General features: G+C 37.5%; 2 protein-coding genes and 1 long non-coding RNA gene across 3 annotated transcripts; 2 read left to right on the top strand and 1 right to left on the bottom strand.

Annotated features, from left to right (window-relative positions):
* Positions 1–922: 922 nt before the first annotated feature.
* On the bottom strand, positions 923–2,880 carry LOC110760069 (uncharacterized). Its single transcript, XR_002527209.2, has 4 exons — positions 2,523–2,880; positions 2,243–2,302; positions 1,911–2,104; positions 923–1,201 (listed from the first exon to the last, which is right to left on the bottom strand). It is a non-coding gene; the product is annotated as an uncharacterized LOC110760069 (long non-coding RNA).
* Positions 2,881–9,528: 6,648 nt separating this feature from the next.
* On the top strand, positions 9,529–12,696 carry LOC110760068 (heat shock 70 kDa protein, mitochondrial-like). The gene is made up of 6 exons (XM_021962252.2): positions 9,529–9,603; positions 10,267–10,325; positions 10,443–10,521; positions 10,618–11,184; positions 11,269–11,889; positions 12,020–12,696. Exons 1-6 carry the CDS (start codon positions 9,529–9,531, stop codon positions 12,644–12,646), a joined length of 2,028 nt encoding a protein of 675 aa, XP_021817944.1. The 3' UTR covers positions 12,647–12,696.
* A 1,515-nt stretch (positions 12,697–14,211) lies between these two features.
* Positions 14,212–18,076, top strand: LOC110760079 (PII, uridylyltransferase (DUF2921)). The gene has a single exon (XM_021962266.2). It carries the CDS (start codon positions 14,716–14,718, stop codon positions 17,917–17,919), a length of 3,204 nt encoding a protein of 1,067 aa, XP_021817958.1. The 5' UTR covers positions 14,212–14,715; the 3' UTR covers positions 17,920–18,076.
* The last annotated feature ends 1,351 nt before the right edge of the window (positions 18,077–19,427 follow it).

Here is a 19,427-nt window from a genome sequence, read left to right as displayed (position 1 = left end):
TTTTGGGTTTCCCAAGATATCCCCAGGCATGGCCCATGCCTAATCCTCCGAGGTACTGTTGGGCGCATATGCGGGAACCTCTCCAAAGAAAGTTTTCTGCATCAATAAGAGCTCGAACCCGAGACCACTTGCTTAAGCGACTTGGACTTGGTCTAACACACACGGACCCTGCAATGCAACAAGTGGTGCTTGAAGGCTTCAAGTTGACATCAATCACGATCGTTCCATTTAATATAAACCGACTTGTTTGATACACATTGATATTGCAGAAAGCTGATATCGAACAAATAATTTGAATTAAAGAGATTGTTACAAGAGATTTTCTTTGCCCATGAAGTTGATTTTCGTTATTTAAACAAAAGTAAATGATATGAATGAATCAAACATGTCTGCTAGATTATTATATAATGTTGATTTGATTGGACTTATAATTAATAATTATCAAGATTAATCCTATTTTTTCTCCTTATTTGACTTGATAAGACTTGAACCATCTTAAATTAGGAAATTATTACAACATTCCTTGCAACAAAAGGAATGACTTGGCTTCTTTTTAATTAAACTCCAATCTTCATCTTCTTGCCCTTTTTTGCCCACTTTCTCCTATTTCACAATTCCTTCACAAATCTCACAAAACCAATTAAAACAACCAATTTAATTCAAGGAAATTAACAAATAAATAAGCAAAGGAGGCATAAAATATATATAAAATATAGGCTTATCAATTGTTGTTTATTTTTTGTCAATCTTTTACAAATGGATATTACTAGCAAAGGTGCCCGTGCGATGCTGTGGGTTTTAAAACCGTTTGAAATGTATACAAAATCGTGAAAATATGTATGAAATATGGTACTATTCATATAGACATGGAGATCTAAGTAGTGGCATCATGCTTTGTTTAGCGAGTTTAAGTTACAAAAAATAGACTAATAACATGTTTTATATGATGCTTGTCATGTTAAAATATTGACCATATTCTAATAAACCAAGCAGCAATCAAAACATCAAAACAACATCAAAATATCAGCAGTTTTAAGATGTTCATTGTTCAAAAGAGTTTGGACAGGTCTTTATATATATGCTACTGGGTGGTGGATGAGGATTTTCTGCCTTGATGTCTGTTGGAAGGGGATCTTTCTCTTGATGGCTTTGCTATAGAGGTGGCTTATGTTCTTTCTTGTCCTTTGCAGGGGTTTTACCTCTGTTGGCACAAATTTGGAAAATGGCAGGTGTTAGTATAGATAAATGGAAAAATTTGAGCGAAGACCAACTATCATCACAAAATTAAGTTAAAAAATCCAACAGGACAAACAACAGTTTAGGTACATCAACCATTCTATTAATCTGATAGACAAAAGTATAACCTCAATCTATTTAATCAATTGATAACAAACTTAGAACAATTGTGACAATTTATTAAATAGGTATGAGAGAATTAAGCCAAAACACTCGAGCTTTAATAGCATCAAATCAAGGGGTGTTTATTCTGTTGCTACAAATTTGGAAACTGGTAGGTGTTAGTGTAGAAAAATGGGAAAATTTAGTGAAGACAATGACTATTATTACAGAATTAAGGTGAAAAAATCAACTGCACAAACCACAATTTAAATACGCCAAGCATTTTGCGAATGAATGTGGTGGACAAAAGTATAATATGTCAATGCCACAAATTATTAAATACCTATAACAGAATGAAACCAAACGACCCAGAGTTTAATAGAATCAAACCAAATACCCATAACAGAATCAAACCATGTGCAAGTTTGTTGTACAAAAGATTAGATTATCTATAGACACCTATGGTCAAAACTGATACATGTATTGCCATTTATAGGCTATGTTAATATAATGGAGAAGTAAGCTATAAAAGAAGAAATAACCTATAGGTTATAGAACCCTAATCAACTTACTGATAGCATCAAGGGAAGCCAAGAGGACCTGTTCGGGAACTATGGCAAAGAATGCATTCCCTGCTTGGGATTTAACCAAAAGTCCTATCACTGAACAAATCGTAATTTCAACCCCATCAAGCATAGATTTGCTAAACTTTGATGCCATCTTTGACAACTACTCTCACTGAATTAGCAAAATAAAGTTGAAAGAACTGATAAGAAAAAATAAATTTAATGTGTTATAACTCATAACCATAAAAACTTAAAAGAAATTCATATAGTCTTCAGGGGAACCTTTCAAATTGATTCAGTATGAAATCTAACATAAAAAATCATAAAATAAAACTAACCTCCAACATAAAATACCCATTTCATATGAGATTTCCTTCCTTGTTTCTGCTTCATGTCACCTATGTACCAAAGAAAAGATATCAAGAGAAATATCATTTTAAGCACAACTATGAAAGAAGAAACGCATTCATTGTCCACATCTCAATTCATTATAAGATATAAAAATAAACCACAGCTAATCCTAAAATTAAGGATTTAAAGTAACAAATTTACAATAAAGATCTAAAAAAAAAAAGGTTAAAACTTAAAATGGAACCAAGTGAAAGCAGAGAAAACTACCAAAGGCTACGGTGGAGCATAATGCATTTAAGTTTTTGAGAGGAATGTGCAGAGAAATAGGGTGTAGAAGAAGGTGTGGATATGCTGATAGGTTTTCATAATACTCCCAAAGAAAAAATTAGGCAATGTACAGGCGCCAAAAAGAGTCTTAATCAATTCCAGATAATAGCGGTAGTGTTCTAAGAAAGAGAGAAGAATTAAAATTCGGAATTAGAATTCAGATAATGGAGGTAGTGTTCAAACTTTGAACATCTCTAACACATATCATATAAAATACGCAACTACAGGACACATTCATATCATATCATATCATATCATATAAATTGAGAGGATGAACCAATATTTTGCAAAAGCACTAAACTTAATTAACATCCCAACAAACCCAAAGGATAAAAACTGATAATCAAATAGAGAATTACATACAGAATATCCCAATCATGAAATAGAGAATTACAGACAGAATACGCACAGGAAGACATGCAACAATCAAGACCACTTGCGTCACCCGTTTCTTTGTAATTGATCTTTCACTTTTTCATTGTCAATCTAACATACTTTTAAATCTTTACTAATCAAATTTTACAATACTTTGTGTTGCCGTAACCTACCTTCTATTTTGATATAGTTTATCCTTTGCTACTTGCCTATTCCAATTATTGGAAGAAAACTGTACCAAAAATTGTGTCATTTTCATTGGAAAATTCAAAATTAAATGTTGAGTTTAAAAAGATATATGGTAAAATAAATAAATTCATTCTAAAACTGGTGGAGTAAAGTACTCGCAGAATATGTAACTCTTGCTGTTTGTTGAAAAGATAGATTCATCTTCTATTCCTATAATATATCTTCTGTACATTGCACAAAACGTGATGATATGTAACTCTTGCTGTTTGTTGAAAAGTCCTTCAATTTGTGATGATATGGCTTATTAGTAAAATACAATGCTCGGATTAAAGTCAAATTTGTTAGTTTACATATATACTTCACTCAAAAGTTCCTTTGTGTTTTGCTCAAGCATTTGCTATTTGTATTCAAACCATGTTCTCTAATGACAAGATTTCATTTCTTTGGTTAACTTGTAGACCAACGTGATTTACTATTTACTATAGCTAATTAGTTGTTGAAAGTGTTTTTATAAAAAGGTCTTCTACTAGATGACATGGTACGAATGTCGCGAATCTATGTGGAAGTGTTTTTATAGGAAGCACTTCTGTTCATGAGAAAAATTATCCGCTATTGATGAATAGTTGATTCTTTTATCCCTGTCAAAGATTGTTGGATGCAACCGGTGTTCCAATTGTCAAAATCTTTTTCTTGCTCACAAAAACGAACTCTATAACTCGTTTGAGCTAATTCTATAAGAGATTTTCTATTTAAACCCCACACGTCTCTTAGTTCACCCCATGTTCTAAGTTCACCCCAACTTTTAATTTAAATTTTCACAATTTCTAAGAAAACCCCACTATCTTCCCAAACTACCCTTAAATACACCCCAAGCTGAAAAAATAAAAAATAAAAGAAATTTTCTATTTAAACCCCACAAACTACCCTTAGTATAACATGAAGAAAAATTCAAGCTACCCAATACTGATATTCCAAAAGTGACAATAATATTACCGGTGATACCTAGAGAACAAATTGATTCTAATATTGACGTTTCATTTGCTGCAAACAAGTGTCAATTTAACGATTGAATGTTGCCAGATAGTTCTAATATTAAATTGACACTTTGCACTAGGAGTAGGCCATCTGATCGGCCACCAATGGAGAATACATTGAAGCTTTTATCAGAGTGGAAAAGCAACAAGAAAAATAACCCAACTATTGAAGTAGCAGCAGCAGGATTATGATTTTAGATGCATACTGGAATACCAGAAGTGACAATAATATTACTGTTCCCAGCAAAAAAAAACACAAACAAATGGAACACCAAATTTGAAATTTAATACTTTCTAGAGAAAGAGAACAGTTTTACCAAAACATCAGGTATTAAAAAAAAATGCAATCAACAAAGGGAAGAGAATAAGATCATTACAGCCAAACAATAAACAAGTCTTTCCATCAGCTCCCACGTAGATTTTAAAGAGGTATGCTCGTCAATGCTCTACGTCTCTGACAATAGGAGTTTGTATTTTTGTAAAACTTAATATAAAGAGTGGTGGGGTGTGTGGGGTGTGTGTATAGATGTACTATGGTTAAGTATTAAGTTGGACGACTTTTTTGTCTTTTTACACAATAATAAAACTTACAGTTTAATGATTTAAGTATTGGGGTGAACTAAGAGAAGTGTGGGGTTTATATAGAAAATCTCTTCTATAATATGATGATTCGAATATTTTGTATGTCCTCATTTAAGAATTATTATATCGATAAGTCATTTGTAATGATTGTAATTATTTAAGTGTTTATCAATTTAATATTAAATAAAAAATTTGTAGCCAAATTTTTCGAGTGATTGGATTAGATGACCTGTAAAACTCATCAAGTGTATGACAAATGGACTCCATTAAAGGAAGATTTTCCGGATCTGACGTAGTCACGTAGGGACCATGTTTGATATATCATTTTTCTTTCTTTTATATCCGAATATTTTTGTTATTATTGTTTTACAGGATTAAGAACTTAATAGTGGGCTAAACCCATTCGTAAACAAGTTATTTCGGTGGTTAATCCTAATCATACTCATTTATTTAGGTATGCCAAGAACTTTTTATTAATAAAGTACTCTCATCTCAACATCGAGTTTGACAACAACAAAAAACCAACTTATATATTCATCAATGAAATTGGATTGATTCCATCATAAATGCTCGGAGCCTCTGCATTTAGGATCTATACATTTACCCGCGAACCTCTACATTTAGGATATGTACATTTACTTGAAATCTAAGGGCTTGTTTGGGAGTGCTTCTGGAAGGGCTAAAAGCACTTTCTGACAACTGAAAGTGCTTCTGATGGCGTTTGGCAAAAAAGTTTAGAAGTGCTTCTAGGCCATAGAAGCGCTTTCTGGAGAAGCACTTCGATTTTTTTATATGAAATTTTCAACAACTTTATAATAAAAACGCTTTTGTTAGAAGCGTTTATGAGCAGAAGTATTTCCTAAAGAAGCAGTCCCAAACGAGCCTTAAGTCACTCACAAAAGCCTTAATAGAAGACAGTACGTACTAGTGCAAAGGCAGTGAAAAACTCTCTGATACTTGTAAGTTCTCGTCAAATCGATATCACAAAAGCCTCAAGAAAGAATATTGTGCAAGTGGAGTCTGCCTTGGATAGGGACTTCGCTAGTTGCAAATTCTCTACCCATGTAGTGATTAGGAGAGAGATAAAGAGAGGGCGCACCATATCAAGGATAAGGAACTATTTCTCCTCCTTTTTGAAAGAATTTGATATTGTATTGAATGATCTCTGTATTGCTTACAGACTCAAATCTTTATACACGGTTGATACTTCTATTCTAGGTAAATACATGCTAATTCTAAGCTAATTACAATCAATTCCTACAATCACTCAATATAGAATCATTGACGTATTTCTCGCTCAATATAGAATCATTGACATATTTCTTTCCTTTAACACTCCCCCTCAAGTTGGAGAGTGGATATCACTAACGCTCAACTTGCCAAGAAGTGAACTGAAGATGGGTGCCCTCAGTGGCTTAGTAAACATATCGCTATTTGTTCCCCTGTTTGCACATATCCTGTCTTGATCTCTCCTCTTTCTATTCTTTCACGAACAGTGTGACAATCAAGCTCAATATGTTTCGTTCATTCATGATACACTGGATTTGCTGCAATATACAAGGCGGCTTGATTATCGCAAAATAACTTTGCAGGTTCAGAATGATCAACACGCAGATCTTGCAACAAATATCTCAGCCAAGTTAGTTCACATGTGGTTGCAGCCATTGAACGATATTCGGCTTCAGCTGATGATCGTGCAACTGTAACTTGTTTCTTGCTTTTCCAGGATACAAGTGCATTACCAAGAAATATGCAATAACCTGTGACTGATCTGCGTGTGATTGGGCATCTGGCCCAATCTGCATCACAATAACCAATAAGCTTTAACTGATTTTGTGAAGGAAAAAGTAACCCTTGACCTGGAGCTTCCTTTAGGTAGTGGAGAAGGCGATATGCTGCATCAAGATGTTGATGTCTAGGTACTTGCATGAACTGACTGAGGGTGTTGACTGCATAAGTGATTTCTAGTCTTGTAATTGTGAGATAAATCAGCTTTCCAACTAGCCGTCGATATCGAGTAGGATCTTTGAGTAGCTCCCCTGTAGATAACAACACCAGATCGTGGTCCATAGGAACTTTGGCTGGTTTGGCTCCAAGTAATCCGGCTTCTGCCAAAATGTCAATGGTGTACTTTCGTTGGCAAATAGAAATTCCAGATTTTGATCGTGCCACCTCAACACCAAGAAAGTATCTCAAGGGTCCTTGATATTTGATTCGAAATTGACTGCCAAGAAAGTGCTTCAATTTACAGATGGCTTCTTCATCATTTTCTGTGATTATCATGTCATCTACATAAAGCAATATAATAGTTAGAGAGCTTCCATGAGCATGTGTGAATAAAGAGTAATCAGCACGTGACTGCTTGAAGCCAATGCCACAAATAGCAGATGAAAACTTTCGAAACCAGCTTTGTGGAGCCTGTTTAAGTCCGTACTGTTGTGCGCAGCGGAAGCGGATTGCACTGTGGTGGTTGATATGAAACCATTGAAACAACAAGAGCAAACTATGAAATACAGAAATCCAAACGACACAAGGATTTATACTGGTTCGGCCCGTGTGTAGCCTACATCCAGTTCGAAGACAGCGAGAAATTCCACTAGTATCCCAAAAAAGATTACAACCAAAGGAGATTAATCCTCTCACACCTACCCTAGGAATTACAGAGTTTAACTCTCACAACCCAAATCCCAAATACACCCAAGTCACTCACACACCGATACTAAAAGAGAGAACAAATAGTGCCACACCCAAAGACCAGTAGAGAAATGGATTTTGCTCTCACTGATCAGACAAGCAAACGTCTTCAAATGTGCAGCCACAACAAAGAGGAGCAGCAGCTCCTTCATCTCTCTCTCTCACATGTTGCACACGGCACCCCAAATGGTGAGGCACAAATGCCCACACACCTCACCCGTTGCTTGCTTCTCTTTTGTAGCCATTCAAACTTTCCAAAAGCCAACTAGCCACCTTTAATTAATGACCACCTGCCAACCCACTTTATAATTAATGTCCATATACCAAACCCACGTTATGGTCAGCCAAAGAATGAAGAAAATCCTTCATCATTGTACCATGCTTTGTCTCCCACTAAAGACATAATTAATCCATGCAATATCATTGGCCACTAACATTCAACAATTGTGGCTTCCCATTTTTCTCTTCCTTTGGTAGCTTTCGGCAAATGCATGAGAAAGGAAAGAACCAATCTCTTCCTTTCTCCAAGTGGATGACATGCAACGCAACAAAGATAGTAAACAACATAATATTTGAGCCAATTTCAACACGTACAAGGACTTGTGAAGTCAACACACAACCTGCTCCCCCTGTTGACGAGAACCAGGTGGGGGTAACATGTAAACCTCCTCTTGGAGATCGCCATGAAGAAAGGCGTTCTGGACATCCATTTGATGCAAAGACCAGTGACGAACAACAGCAATGGACAGCAAGCAACGAACAATGATTAATTTCGCAATAGGAGCAAAAGTGTCATGGAAATCAATACCCTCGCGTTGGTTGAATCCTTTGGCAACGAGGCGAGCCTTGTAATGTTCAACGGTGCCATCAGAGTGGTATTTAATCCGAAATATCCACTTGCAGCCAATTGGGCGATGGCCAGGAGGAAGAGGGACCAAAGACCAGGTGTGATTGGCATCAAAAGCTTGTAATTCAGATTGCATAGCAGCAACCCATTTGGGATCACAACAGGCCTGATCATAAGTAGTGGGCTCTACCAATCGAGAGACATTACATACAAAATTTCGATAATTGTTAGATAAGCGAGAGTAAGAGATGTGCTTATGAAGAGGGTCGTACCTGGTTCCAGACGTGGATGAAGAGACGACGTCGGGTGTGAGCAAGACGGTGTGATGAGCTTGATACTCTTGAAAACGAGAGGGAGGTCGTTTGATACGCTCGGATCAACGAGGGATCGGGGGGCTGTCGGGAAGAGTGGGAGGGACTGAGGAAGGGGCAGGGAGATCAGATAGTAGGCTATCAGGAGATGAAGAGGGGGCCGGGTAGAATCTATAGTATTGCTTAGGTAGAATCTATTATTTATTTATTTTTTTTCAAGTCAGCACAGGATAGGGATATCATAGGATGTAAATACCATTTCAAGATGTGCAGACACGATGCTGAATCTGGCAGCATTTATAGTATTGTATATTTCTGTTGGTTATGACTGTTTCATAGCCTCAGTATCCTATTGTTACAGTATCAATTCTGGGACTCTCTCTCCCTAAGCCCTAAACCCTAACTCTCTCTCTCTCTCTCTCTCTCTACAAGCCATAGATTCTAATCTATAGTAAGAATGATGAAACTTGATTGCAAAGGGACAAGCCTATTTCCCATCCGCCTTTTAATAAACATGTTAAAGACAAGTTTGCCCGGGTATAAAACGACCTATGAAGACCTAAAAAAAAATATTTAAAAAGAATCCTCTCCCGCCAGCGTAAGCTATACACACCTGAAACTTACTACGCTCACCAGATCTTTGTCAGAACATTCAATGGAATCTTTATATTTAATTAATTATCTGTTCTTTTGGTAAATTGTAAATAAATATTTTTGTTATCTAATAAAGTATGAATGCTAGTTTTCTTGTTCTCCACACCATACAGGGCTCATGGCCGTCGCGCTTCTAGCCCTTCACCTCATAAATAGACAACAAAACCTTAAACCCTACACATTCATCAAAACCCTTTGTCCTCCTCCTCTCCCTCTCTATACCCTGTTCTCTGTCTGTGTTGTTCGAAGCAGAGAGAGCCATGGCCACCGCTGCTTTGCTCCGTTCCTTACGACGCCGTGACGTAGCTTCAGCCTCCCTCTCTGCCTACCGTTCCGTAAGTGTCACATTCTCTTCAACTTCCATACAACCTCTTATTCTTAATGAGCTCCACACTCCATTTTTCTCTGTTCGATCTGTCTTTTTTTATATATAGTTTTTATTATTATTATATTCTCTGCTTGTTCTGGGAGTCTTTTGTTTTTTGTGTTTCAAGCAAATAGAAAAATGGATTAAGTGTAAACAACTTTGGATGGATATCACTTTGTATTATATCTATCTATCACATGCTGATATCTAATTTTTTTATTTTTTTTAATTTTTTTTTCTGATTGTTACGTTTGTCTGATATTACTTATACCTAGGACGTGGATTAGTCTCGTTTTGTTGTCAATTTCGATAAGTTTGTGTTGGGGGCGTTATTGTTGCATAGCTTGAGAGTCTTGGATAAATAAAATGAGTTTGGTCAAGGTGGGCTTTTGATTTCATGCACTTCAATCTAATTGTATTTTGACAAATATGGCGGTTTGGCTTTTGATTTTGACAAATATAATTCATTGATTATCGTAAATTTTTCGTACATGTATGTATACGACATTACATGGATGAGCTTTTAGTTATGAAGAAAAAGACATGGGATGGTATATTTATTGTATTTTGAGCTTCAGCAAAGCAATGAAACTTAGCTGTTTTGTTGTTTGTTTGTTCTTTTGTGCAAAAGTTGACTAGCACTGCCAAGCCTTTGGGTCACAAATGGGCAAGCTTGGCAAGACCTTTCAGGTAATTTGGATTTGCATAGTCAATTTAGTTAATTATATCAACAAAAAAAAAATTTCTATAAAAACTTTTGGATTCTGTTTTGTCTTGTTTATTGATAACATGTTCTGCTTTAAACAGCTCTAGACCTGCTGGGAATGATATAATTGGGATTGACTTGGGCACAACAAACTCATGTGTTGCTGTGATGGAGGGAAAGGTAAAGCTATTGACATGTTCTGACAGAAATCATGATTTAAGCTTCTTGTGTGTTAGTTTTCTGTCTAACAAATGGTGAAATGATCAATTATCACAGAATCCCAAAGTTATAGAGAACTCTGAAGGAGCTCGGACCACTCCATCAGTAGTTGCCCTAAACCAGAAAGGAGAACTACTTGTTGGTACTCCAGCAAAACGTCAAGCTGTCACCAACCCGACGAACACGGTTTCTGGAACCAAGCGTCTGATTGGTAGACACTTTGACGATGCCCAAACACAAAAGGAAATGAAGATGGTTCCATACAAGATAGTCAAAGCTCCAAATGGAGATGCATGGGTTGAAGTCAATGGACAGCAGTATGCCCCAGGCCAAATTGGAGCTTTTGTTCTGACAAAGATGAAAGAAACTGCGGAGGCTTACCTTGGAAAGACTGTCTCGAGAGCTGTGATCACAGTTCCAGCTTATTTCAATGATGCCCAGAGACAAGCAACAAAGGATGCTGGAAGAATTGCAGGCCTAAGTGTAGAGAGAATCATAAATGAGCCCACTGCTGCTGCACTTTCCTATGGTATGAACAACAAGGAAGGCCTAATCGCTGTATTCGATCTTGGTGGCGGAACATTTGATGTGTCCATATTGGAGATCTCTAATGGTGTTTTTGAGGTATGCATCGTTTGCACATTCAGTTATGTCCTATTGCTTTTCCTTTATTTTGGAATATTTCATTAAGAACTCTCTCTTATGTAGGTGAAAGCAACAAATGGAGACACATTCTTGGGAGGAGAGGATTTTGACAATGCTTTGCTGGACTTCTTAGTGAGCGAATTCAAGAGAACTGATGGGCTTGATCTTACAAAAGATAGGCTTGCCTTGCAGAGGCTTCGGGAGGCAGCAGAGAAAGCTAAGATTGAGCTTTCATCTTCATCTGAAACTGAGATAAACCTGCCCTTCATCACAGCTGATGCTTCAGGTGCTAAGCATCTGAACATCACACTGACCAGATCAAAATTCGAAAGTTTGGTAAATCACCTGATTGAGAGGACAAAGTTCCCATGTAAGAATTGCTTGAAGGATGCTAACATGTCTATTAAGGATGTGGATGAGGTCCTTCTTGTGGGAGGGATGAGTCGTGTTCCCAAAGTGCAAGAGGTGGTTGCAGAAATATTTGGAAAGAGCCCAAGCAAAGGAGTCAATCCTGACGAGGCCGTTGCCTTGGGAGCTGCCATCCAAGGTGGTATTCTTCGCGGTGATGTTAAGGAGTTGCTTCTTCTGGATGTTACTCCTCTATCACTAGGTATTGAAACATTGGGCGGTATCTTCTCCAGGCTGATTACGAGAAACACTACAATTCCAACAAAGAAGAGTCAGGTCAGTCCTCAAGAAATGTTGAAAAAGATTTACATTGATTACTTGATGTATGGTCTTGTTAAATTTTATACCATAACGGCACATGTTTCTCAACTGTTTGCATCTTACCTTTTTGTCGTGGATTTTGCAGGTGTTTTCCACAGCAGCTGACAACCAAACCCAGGTTGGTATCAAGGTGCTACAAGGGGAGCGCGAAATGGCTTCTGACAACAAGCTCCTTGGAGAGTTTGAGCTTCAAGGCATCCCTCCAGCACCAAGGGGCATGTCTCAGATTGAAGTTACATTTGATATTGATGCTAATGGTATTGTCACCGTTTCTGCCAGGGACAAGGGCACTGGTAAGGAGCAACATGTTACCATACGCTCGTCTGCTGGGTCTACGGAGGAGGAAATTCAGAGGATGGTCAAAGACGCCGAGCTGCATGCTCAAAGGGATCAGGAAAGGAAAGCTCTGGTTGATATAAAAAACAACGCAGACACCACCATCTACAGCATTGAAAAGAGCTTAAGCGAGTATCGGGACAAGGTTCCCAGCGAAATTGCTAAAGAAATTGAGGATGCAGTTGCTGATATAAGAAAGGCAACCGGAGGGGACAATGCCGATGAAATTAAGTCAAAGCTTGATGCAGCAAACAAAGCTGTCTCAAAGATTGGGGAGCATATGTCACGTGGTTCAGGAGGTGACTCTTCATCTGGAGGTTCACAGGTTGGTGGAGACCAAGCTCCTGAGGCAGAGTACCAAGAAATGAAGAACTGAATGTGCTGAAGATGAGTTTCTAAATTTTTATATGCAATGCATGCTCCTATATAGCCTCACTTCTTTTGGTTTTTGTATCTAAAGGCTTTGGGAGTTTTGAATGTAATTAAACTATTAGTTATTAATTGAAAATGTTCAGGTTCTAAATTGAAATTGGTTATAAATCTTAACTTGTTTATTCGGACTTATGTGTTCATGATCCACATTTGAAGGGCAAAAAAAAGAAGGCTTTTTCCTTGAAAGCACAAAAACAATTAGAAAGAGTTTCTAAAAGTGTCTAGAATTATAAAAATAAAAACCTCAAGAAAACATGGTGTACTTTCCAACAAAACATAAATTTAGCAACAAAAAAGGAAAACAAGTACAAGGGCACAAAACAAAGACAAAATGAATAAATCCAAGGGATGGTGATTTTTGCTTTCCTTCTAATCCAATTTGGCCGTTTTGTCACCTAACAATCCACGCGACCCAAGAGTCCGTTTGACCCACAGATGCTTCATTTTTGTTTTCTTGATGAATTTTCATCACTTTTAAAAATGCAATACAATAATGTGCATTCCGATTTATTTTTTGCCAAAGTGTTTTTGTTTTTTTAAGTATAAGTGATAATCTAAATTAGAGGGAAGAAGGGTTTCTCACACACATACAACAAAGATGCCATGGTGGTTCAAATCTTATTTGTAGGTCAAAACCCTTTTTCACTAGACTAGACCCCATTGACATTTTTTGTCAAAGTTAAGAAAGAGAGGAGGGCTGGAATTCACACACGGGTACTATGAAGACTTAAACTAGAATCCCTTAGGGTGAACCTATTAAGGCACAAGGAGGTGCAGCTACATCTCCCCTTACTAGAAAAGCCTTCAGAGGTGTTGCATATTGCTCATTTGGTGGTGCACTCTAGGTGTTCAACGAATTGCCTAAACCAAGTTTGTCTTTCTGTTCTGCGTTGTTGTGCGCAACATGCCAAATATTTTTAAAAAAAACATCATGGCCAAAAAAATAAGGAAGGGGGAAAGCTGGATTGTGTTTCGTGGGCTTTAATAAGCATTCTAGGGTTTGCTTAATAAATGATAAAAGGCTTTTAAAAAATAGCTTTAGTCTCTAGGCCTTTTTGTTTGTATTAGTAATGAAAATATAATGCGATATTTTCATGATATGAAATCTCATCGACAACAATTGTAGATTATTTGTAATGCTATTTTTCTCTATAACTAATGAATGCCATTGGTATTGTTTAAATTATAAGGATATTTGGTTGTCAATTTTTGTTTAGTAAAGCTTTTAGCCTTTTAAAATTGCACATCTACTAAAAAGAATTTGGGTCTGTCAGTGCGTAGGAGCACACCAAAGGGCCTGAGTCAATCCAACTAAGGTTGGATTTTTTATTATTTATTATTGAGAAAGTTTGGAGTGGTAGTTACCCTATTAAGAAAATAAATGGAATTTCTTACAAATTTAGAACAATATTTTTTTATATACGAATTTAGAACAATATTGAGAAAGTTTGGAGTGGCTTGTTTTGGGAGTTGACCGTTATTTCTAGAAAAGAAATATCTTCGAAGTCGTCTTACACGCACTTGTAGAGCGGTGGGAAAAAAATCACCAAAAGCTTCAGAAAACACCAGAAACAGCTCAACTTCAGATTCACTCTTCCTCTTCTCTCTTTCCTACCCAAGATCCAATCAAGTCCAGCTTAAGCTCCTCTCTCTCTATCTCTCTCTCTCTCTCGCTGAAGCCCAAGATCCAAGTTTCAGAAAGTGGGGTTCACCTTCACAATAATCCATTATCCATGCAAGAGGGGATAGATTCAGGTTTGTCTTCCTTACTTCAAATGTTTGGTAGACTATAAACATTACCCAGGAAAGTATAGGCTTGAGATTGACCCTTTCAAGAAAATTGTTTTGTGTTCCAATTTTGTTCATTGACCTCTGTGGATGAAATGTGGTAACTAAAGTCTCTGTCTTGTGGGGTGAGTACTGTGTAGGATTTTGAGATTGAACATTTGGGTCTTGAAATTTTCTTTAGTTCAGTTTTTGGGCAGCTGAATAAAATTTAAAACTTTTGAGATCATGAAGATTGCATCTTTGGTTGTTGTGGTTTGGAGTGTGTATGGCTTGTTGAGTTTGGGGTTCACATATCCATACCATGTAGAACCACAATTTGATTTTATGAGTGGAAGAAGTGAAACCCCTGTTACCTATAACTATGATCGAATAGATGAAGTGAAGAAACAATGTGGAATTGTTCTTTCTTCTGCTTCTGAACTGAAAGCTGAAAATAATAAGGCGTATAGCATAAAAGAGGAGCTACTTTTTGTTAATGGGGACTGGAGGCAGGAGGTGGGTAATGCCCCAATCATACCATTTGATGATAGAGAAGTCCCAACAGAGTCGTGGGGTAATCATACTACATCGAACTTGGTATCGTTTTGGGTTACGGATGTTGATCGTGCCCATCGATCCAAGAAGTCTGTAAGTGTTAGTGGGTTCATGATTTTGGGCATTACTAAAGATGGTGGCTTTGCAGATTATGGGTACCAAGGAAATTCTGAATTCCAGATATGGCCTGGCCATTCTCAAATCCCAATTTCCTTCCAAGGGATTTACACTGAATCAAAGAAAAATGGTGGGGAAAGAGTAATGTGTTTGTTGGGGAGTACAATGTTGCCTTCTCGGGACTCTGATTCTGCTAACCCTTGGGAGTGGTTGAAGGCTTCTCGGGAGTCTGATCCTCCTCTTTCTCAAGATGATCAAATTCTACTTGTTCTTCACTATCCAATGACTTTCACGTTGACAAATAGGTCTATCCAAGGAGAATTAAGAAGTTTAAATTCAAAGTCAAACTCAAAGTATTTTGATGTGGTTCACATTTCATCGCAGTTGGGAAAGTCTGCAGCTTACGATTTTGGATCTGAAAAGATAGTGTCAAGAGCATGTGATCCATACCCTTACAATGATAGCTTGATCTATGGTGGCGTTAGCATCTATAAAGGTCCTTCTATTTGTGAAATCCTTGAAGAAATTGCAAGGGACCAAGCTTTCACTGTTTTGCCAAACTGGAGATGCAATGCCACTGATGATTTTTGCAGTAAGCTGGGTCCGTTTGTGGCAGATGAAGACATTAAGGCATCAGATGGAAGCTTTAGAGGTGTTAAACTTTTTATGCAGAATATCAAGTGTGAACAAAAAAATGACCAGGGAAATGCCAGTTCAGCAAGGGTTTCAGCTGTGTTTAGAGCTGCTTCTCCACTAGAGAATCAGTATACCGCAGCAAAGAGATCTGGGCTTAACAACATGACTGTTGCTGCTGAGGGAATATGGAAATCTACCAGTGGGCAGCTTTGCATGGCTGGTTGCCTTGGACTTGTTGATGTGGAAGGGAGTCGATGCAATAGTCGGATCTGTTTGTACATACCTGTCTCTTTTTCCATAAAGCAACGAAGCATTATTTATGGAAGTTTATCCAGCACCAATAAGAGCGGTGCATCATTCTTTCCTCTCTCGTTTGAAAAGCTAGTGCAGCCTACAGAGTTGTGGAATTATTTAAGAACCTCCCATCCATACTACAGGTACACAAAAATTGATTCAGCTGCTGTTGTCTTGGAAAAAAATGAGGCCTTTAGTGTTGGAACTGTCATCAAGAAATCATTGCTGAATTTTCCCAAACTGGAAGACACAGAAGCTTTTCAAGTCAGTCTTTCTCTTCTCTCAGAAGATCTAACCCTTCATGTGTCTGCAGTTCCTGATCCAATGCGAAATGCTCAGCCTCCTAGAACAGATATTCAGATGGAGATTCTCTCTGTTGGCCCCTTGTTTGGGCGCTTTTGGTCTCCACAAAATGGTTCCACTGCAGAAGAGGAGACTCCTTACCACACGAAGGCTGAATACACTGAAAAGCAGCTCCTTCTGAATGTATCAGCACAACTTACCATCTCTGGGAAAGCTTTTAGCAATTTCTCTGTGCTTTTCTTGGAGGGTCTGTATGACCCACATGTTGGAAAGATGTATCTAGTTGGTTGCAGGGATGTTCGAGCCTCGTGGAAGATCTTGTATGAGAGCATGGATCTTGAGGCTGGGCTTGATTGTTTAATTGAGGTGGTTGTGTCCTATCCTCCAACTACATCTAGATGGTTAGTCAATCCAGCTGCAAGTATCTCAATAGCCAGCCGAAGGAATGAAGATGACCCCCTTTACTTTAGTACAGTCAAGCTCAAAACTCTTCCGATTATGTACAGGAAACAACGGGAAGACATTCTCTCTCGTCGGGGTATTGAGGGAATTCTCAGGATATTGACTCTTTCCCTGGCAATATCTGGCATTCTAAGCCAACTGTTTTACATCAGACATAATGTTGATTCCGTGCCTTACATGTCTCTAGTCATGCTAGGTATCCAAGCCATTGGGTATAGCATTCCTCTGGTCACAGGTGCTGAAGCGCTTTTCAAGAAGATATCTTCTGAATCCTATGAAACATCTTCATATGACCTTGACAACAGTCAGTGGTTCCATATAATTGATTACACGGTAAAGTTTATTGTGATGGTCTCATTATTACTGACTTTAAGGCTTTGTCAGAAGGTTTGGAAATCCCGAATCAGATTACTAACACAAACTCCTCTTGAGCCACATCGTGTCCCTAGTGATAAGCGGGTGCTTCTGACTACCTTGACAATACATTTTATTGGCTATATAATTGTTCTTGTCATTCATAGTATGAACACCAGCAGAAGATCTATTCGGACAAAAAGTTACAGAATCGCTAGAGCAAATTCTCATGCAATGTGGGAATGGGAAACTGAGCTAGAGGAGTATGTTGGTCTTATTCAAGATTTTTTCCTTCTCCCACAAATCATTGGCAACCTTGTGTGGCAGATTGATTGTAAACCACTTAGAAAGTTTTATTTCTTCGCGAACACACTGGTCAGACTTTTCCCTCACATTTATGATTATGTGAGAGCTCCTGTGCTCAATCCTTACTTTGCCGAGGACTACGAGCTTGTCAACCCAACTACGGATTTTTACTCCAAGTTTGGGGATGTTGCCATACCTGTTACAGCAATTATCCTTGCAGGTGTAGTCTATGCTCAGCAGAGGTGGAGTTATGAGAAACTCAGCCAAACTCTTACTGTGGGGGAATGTAGGCTTCTTCCATTGGGATCCAAAATGTATGAGAGGTTGCCTTCAAGTTCCAAAGCATTTGAAGCTGAGCTAGTTTCTGGTGTCAATGGTAATGCTAGACATGAGAATGAGAAAGAGGATGATGATGTAGAATGATGTGGAAAACTCTTTAAAATTAACATACAGAAAAAAAGTGTTGTAAACATATATGCGCAACTTTGATGTTTGTTCTCACTTATGAGATGTTGATGTTGGCTTCTAAGAGAATTGTAGCAAGAACTAAATTATCCTGCAATTTTTTTTCTTTCTTTTATCTTTTGCTGCTATAGATGTTCATTCCTTGGTTACAGTCTCATTCAGAAGGATTAAACTGTTCTAGGGTACTAGCCCCCTCTCTCCCAAGAAACACTCCTAGAGCTGTATTCACTTTGAGGGTCCCCTCGCCCCTCTTCTTTTTGCAGTTTCTTTATGTTTGGAATAAGTTGCAAAAACTCTTTGGGTTCTTTGTGTAGTTTTCACCCCTCCTTTTGTGATAGCTTTTCACATTTTCTTTGAGAGAGCTTTTCACCTCTCCTTTGTGAGAACTTTTTATTTCTCCTTTGTAAGAGTTTTATTTGTATTGTTATGGCTTTGATTTTTCAAGCTTTATCTTTTTTTTTTATTTTTTTATTTTTTTATTATAAATTCTGAGTTTACAATCTTAGTTGGGATGCTTATGTCAGAGTTTCTTCGATCCTACATGATTGTTAGCGGAGGAGCACCAGAGTGTCTTAATTTTAATGTTAGACCGTTCTGTTATTGTAATGGTCCTTTGTAGCTAGTTTGTATTGGCCCTTTGTGGTTAGTGTCTTTTTTGGCTGAACTATGAATTCAATTCCAGAATTTCTCAAGAAAAAAAAAAAAAAAAAAAAAAAAAAACTTCTATGGTGATTGTTTGGGTTCAAATGGAACCATCCAAATATGTGAAAATCAATAATCTCAGTCACTAAATCCGTTTCCAAATTTTATACAATAATTGATAAGTTACGGAGGGACTCAAGAAATGATTCACTTTTATTTATTTATTTTTAAAATAATAATTTTTATTTATTTATAGATCAACTACATAAAACTTCCCAAGCTATGAAGTCAATGTTAAATTGGCCATTATCTTTTAAAGGTTACAAGTTCATACCTAAACTCAGAGGCCCGTTTGGTGATCATCATTTTGTTTTTAGTTTTTGGTTTTGATTCCTTTAGTTGAAGATAGAAGGAAAATATATAACATAAAGGATGAAAGAAAGATGAGTAAGGGACGCCCTAAGAGCACTTTCGCTCATTTGTCATGGTAAAAGGTAAGGGCATTTATTGTTCATGTGAATAGTGTCTGCCATAGCAATTTTTTGATGCATTCCCACTCATTGCCATGGTAACCTAAGGACAACCACTATTTACATGAGAGATGAGGAAAGGAATTTGTATGGAGTTTTTGTGTGGAAAGTGAAGAACATGACTAGGCATAGGAAAAAAAAAATTCTAAATTTTTTGGAATTTTTTCCTTTTCTTTCAATTTTTTTGTATTTAAATTGATCACTGACGTCATGAGGTCAGCTTGACTTTAGGCTCGGGCTTAGTGGAGCCCACCTCTTACCAAGGGTGGATCTCATCGTTGGAATGAGTTTTGG

Source organism: Prunus avium, chromosome 3 (assembly GCF_965620075.1).
Source record: "Prunus avium chromosome 3, drPruAviu1.hap1.1, whole genome shotgun sequence".
Lineage (NCBI taxonomy): Eukaryota > Viridiplantae > Streptophyta > Magnoliopsida > Rosales > Rosaceae > Prunus > Prunus avium.
The sequence above is the reverse complement of the archived record's forward strand: the minus strand, read 5'-3'. Positions and strand labels throughout refer to the sequence as shown.

Coding starts and splice junctions, on each gene's coding strand:
- LOC110760079 (XM_021962266.2), top strand. CDS start 14,716: ATGAAGATTGCATCTTTGGTTGTTGTGGTTTGGAGTGTGTATGGCTTG.
- LOC110760068 (XM_021962252.2), top strand. CDS start 9,529: ATGGCCACCGCTGCTTTGCTCCGTTCCTTACGACGCCGTGACGTAGCT. Junction 9,604..10,266: donor CCCTCTCTGCCTACCGTTCC/GTAAGTGTCACA, acceptor TTTGTGCAAAAG/TTGACTAGCACTGCCAAGCC. Junction 11,185..11,268: donor TCTCTAATGGTGTTTTTGAG/GTATGCATCGTT, acceptor TCTCTTATGTAG/GTGAAAGCAACAAATGGAGA.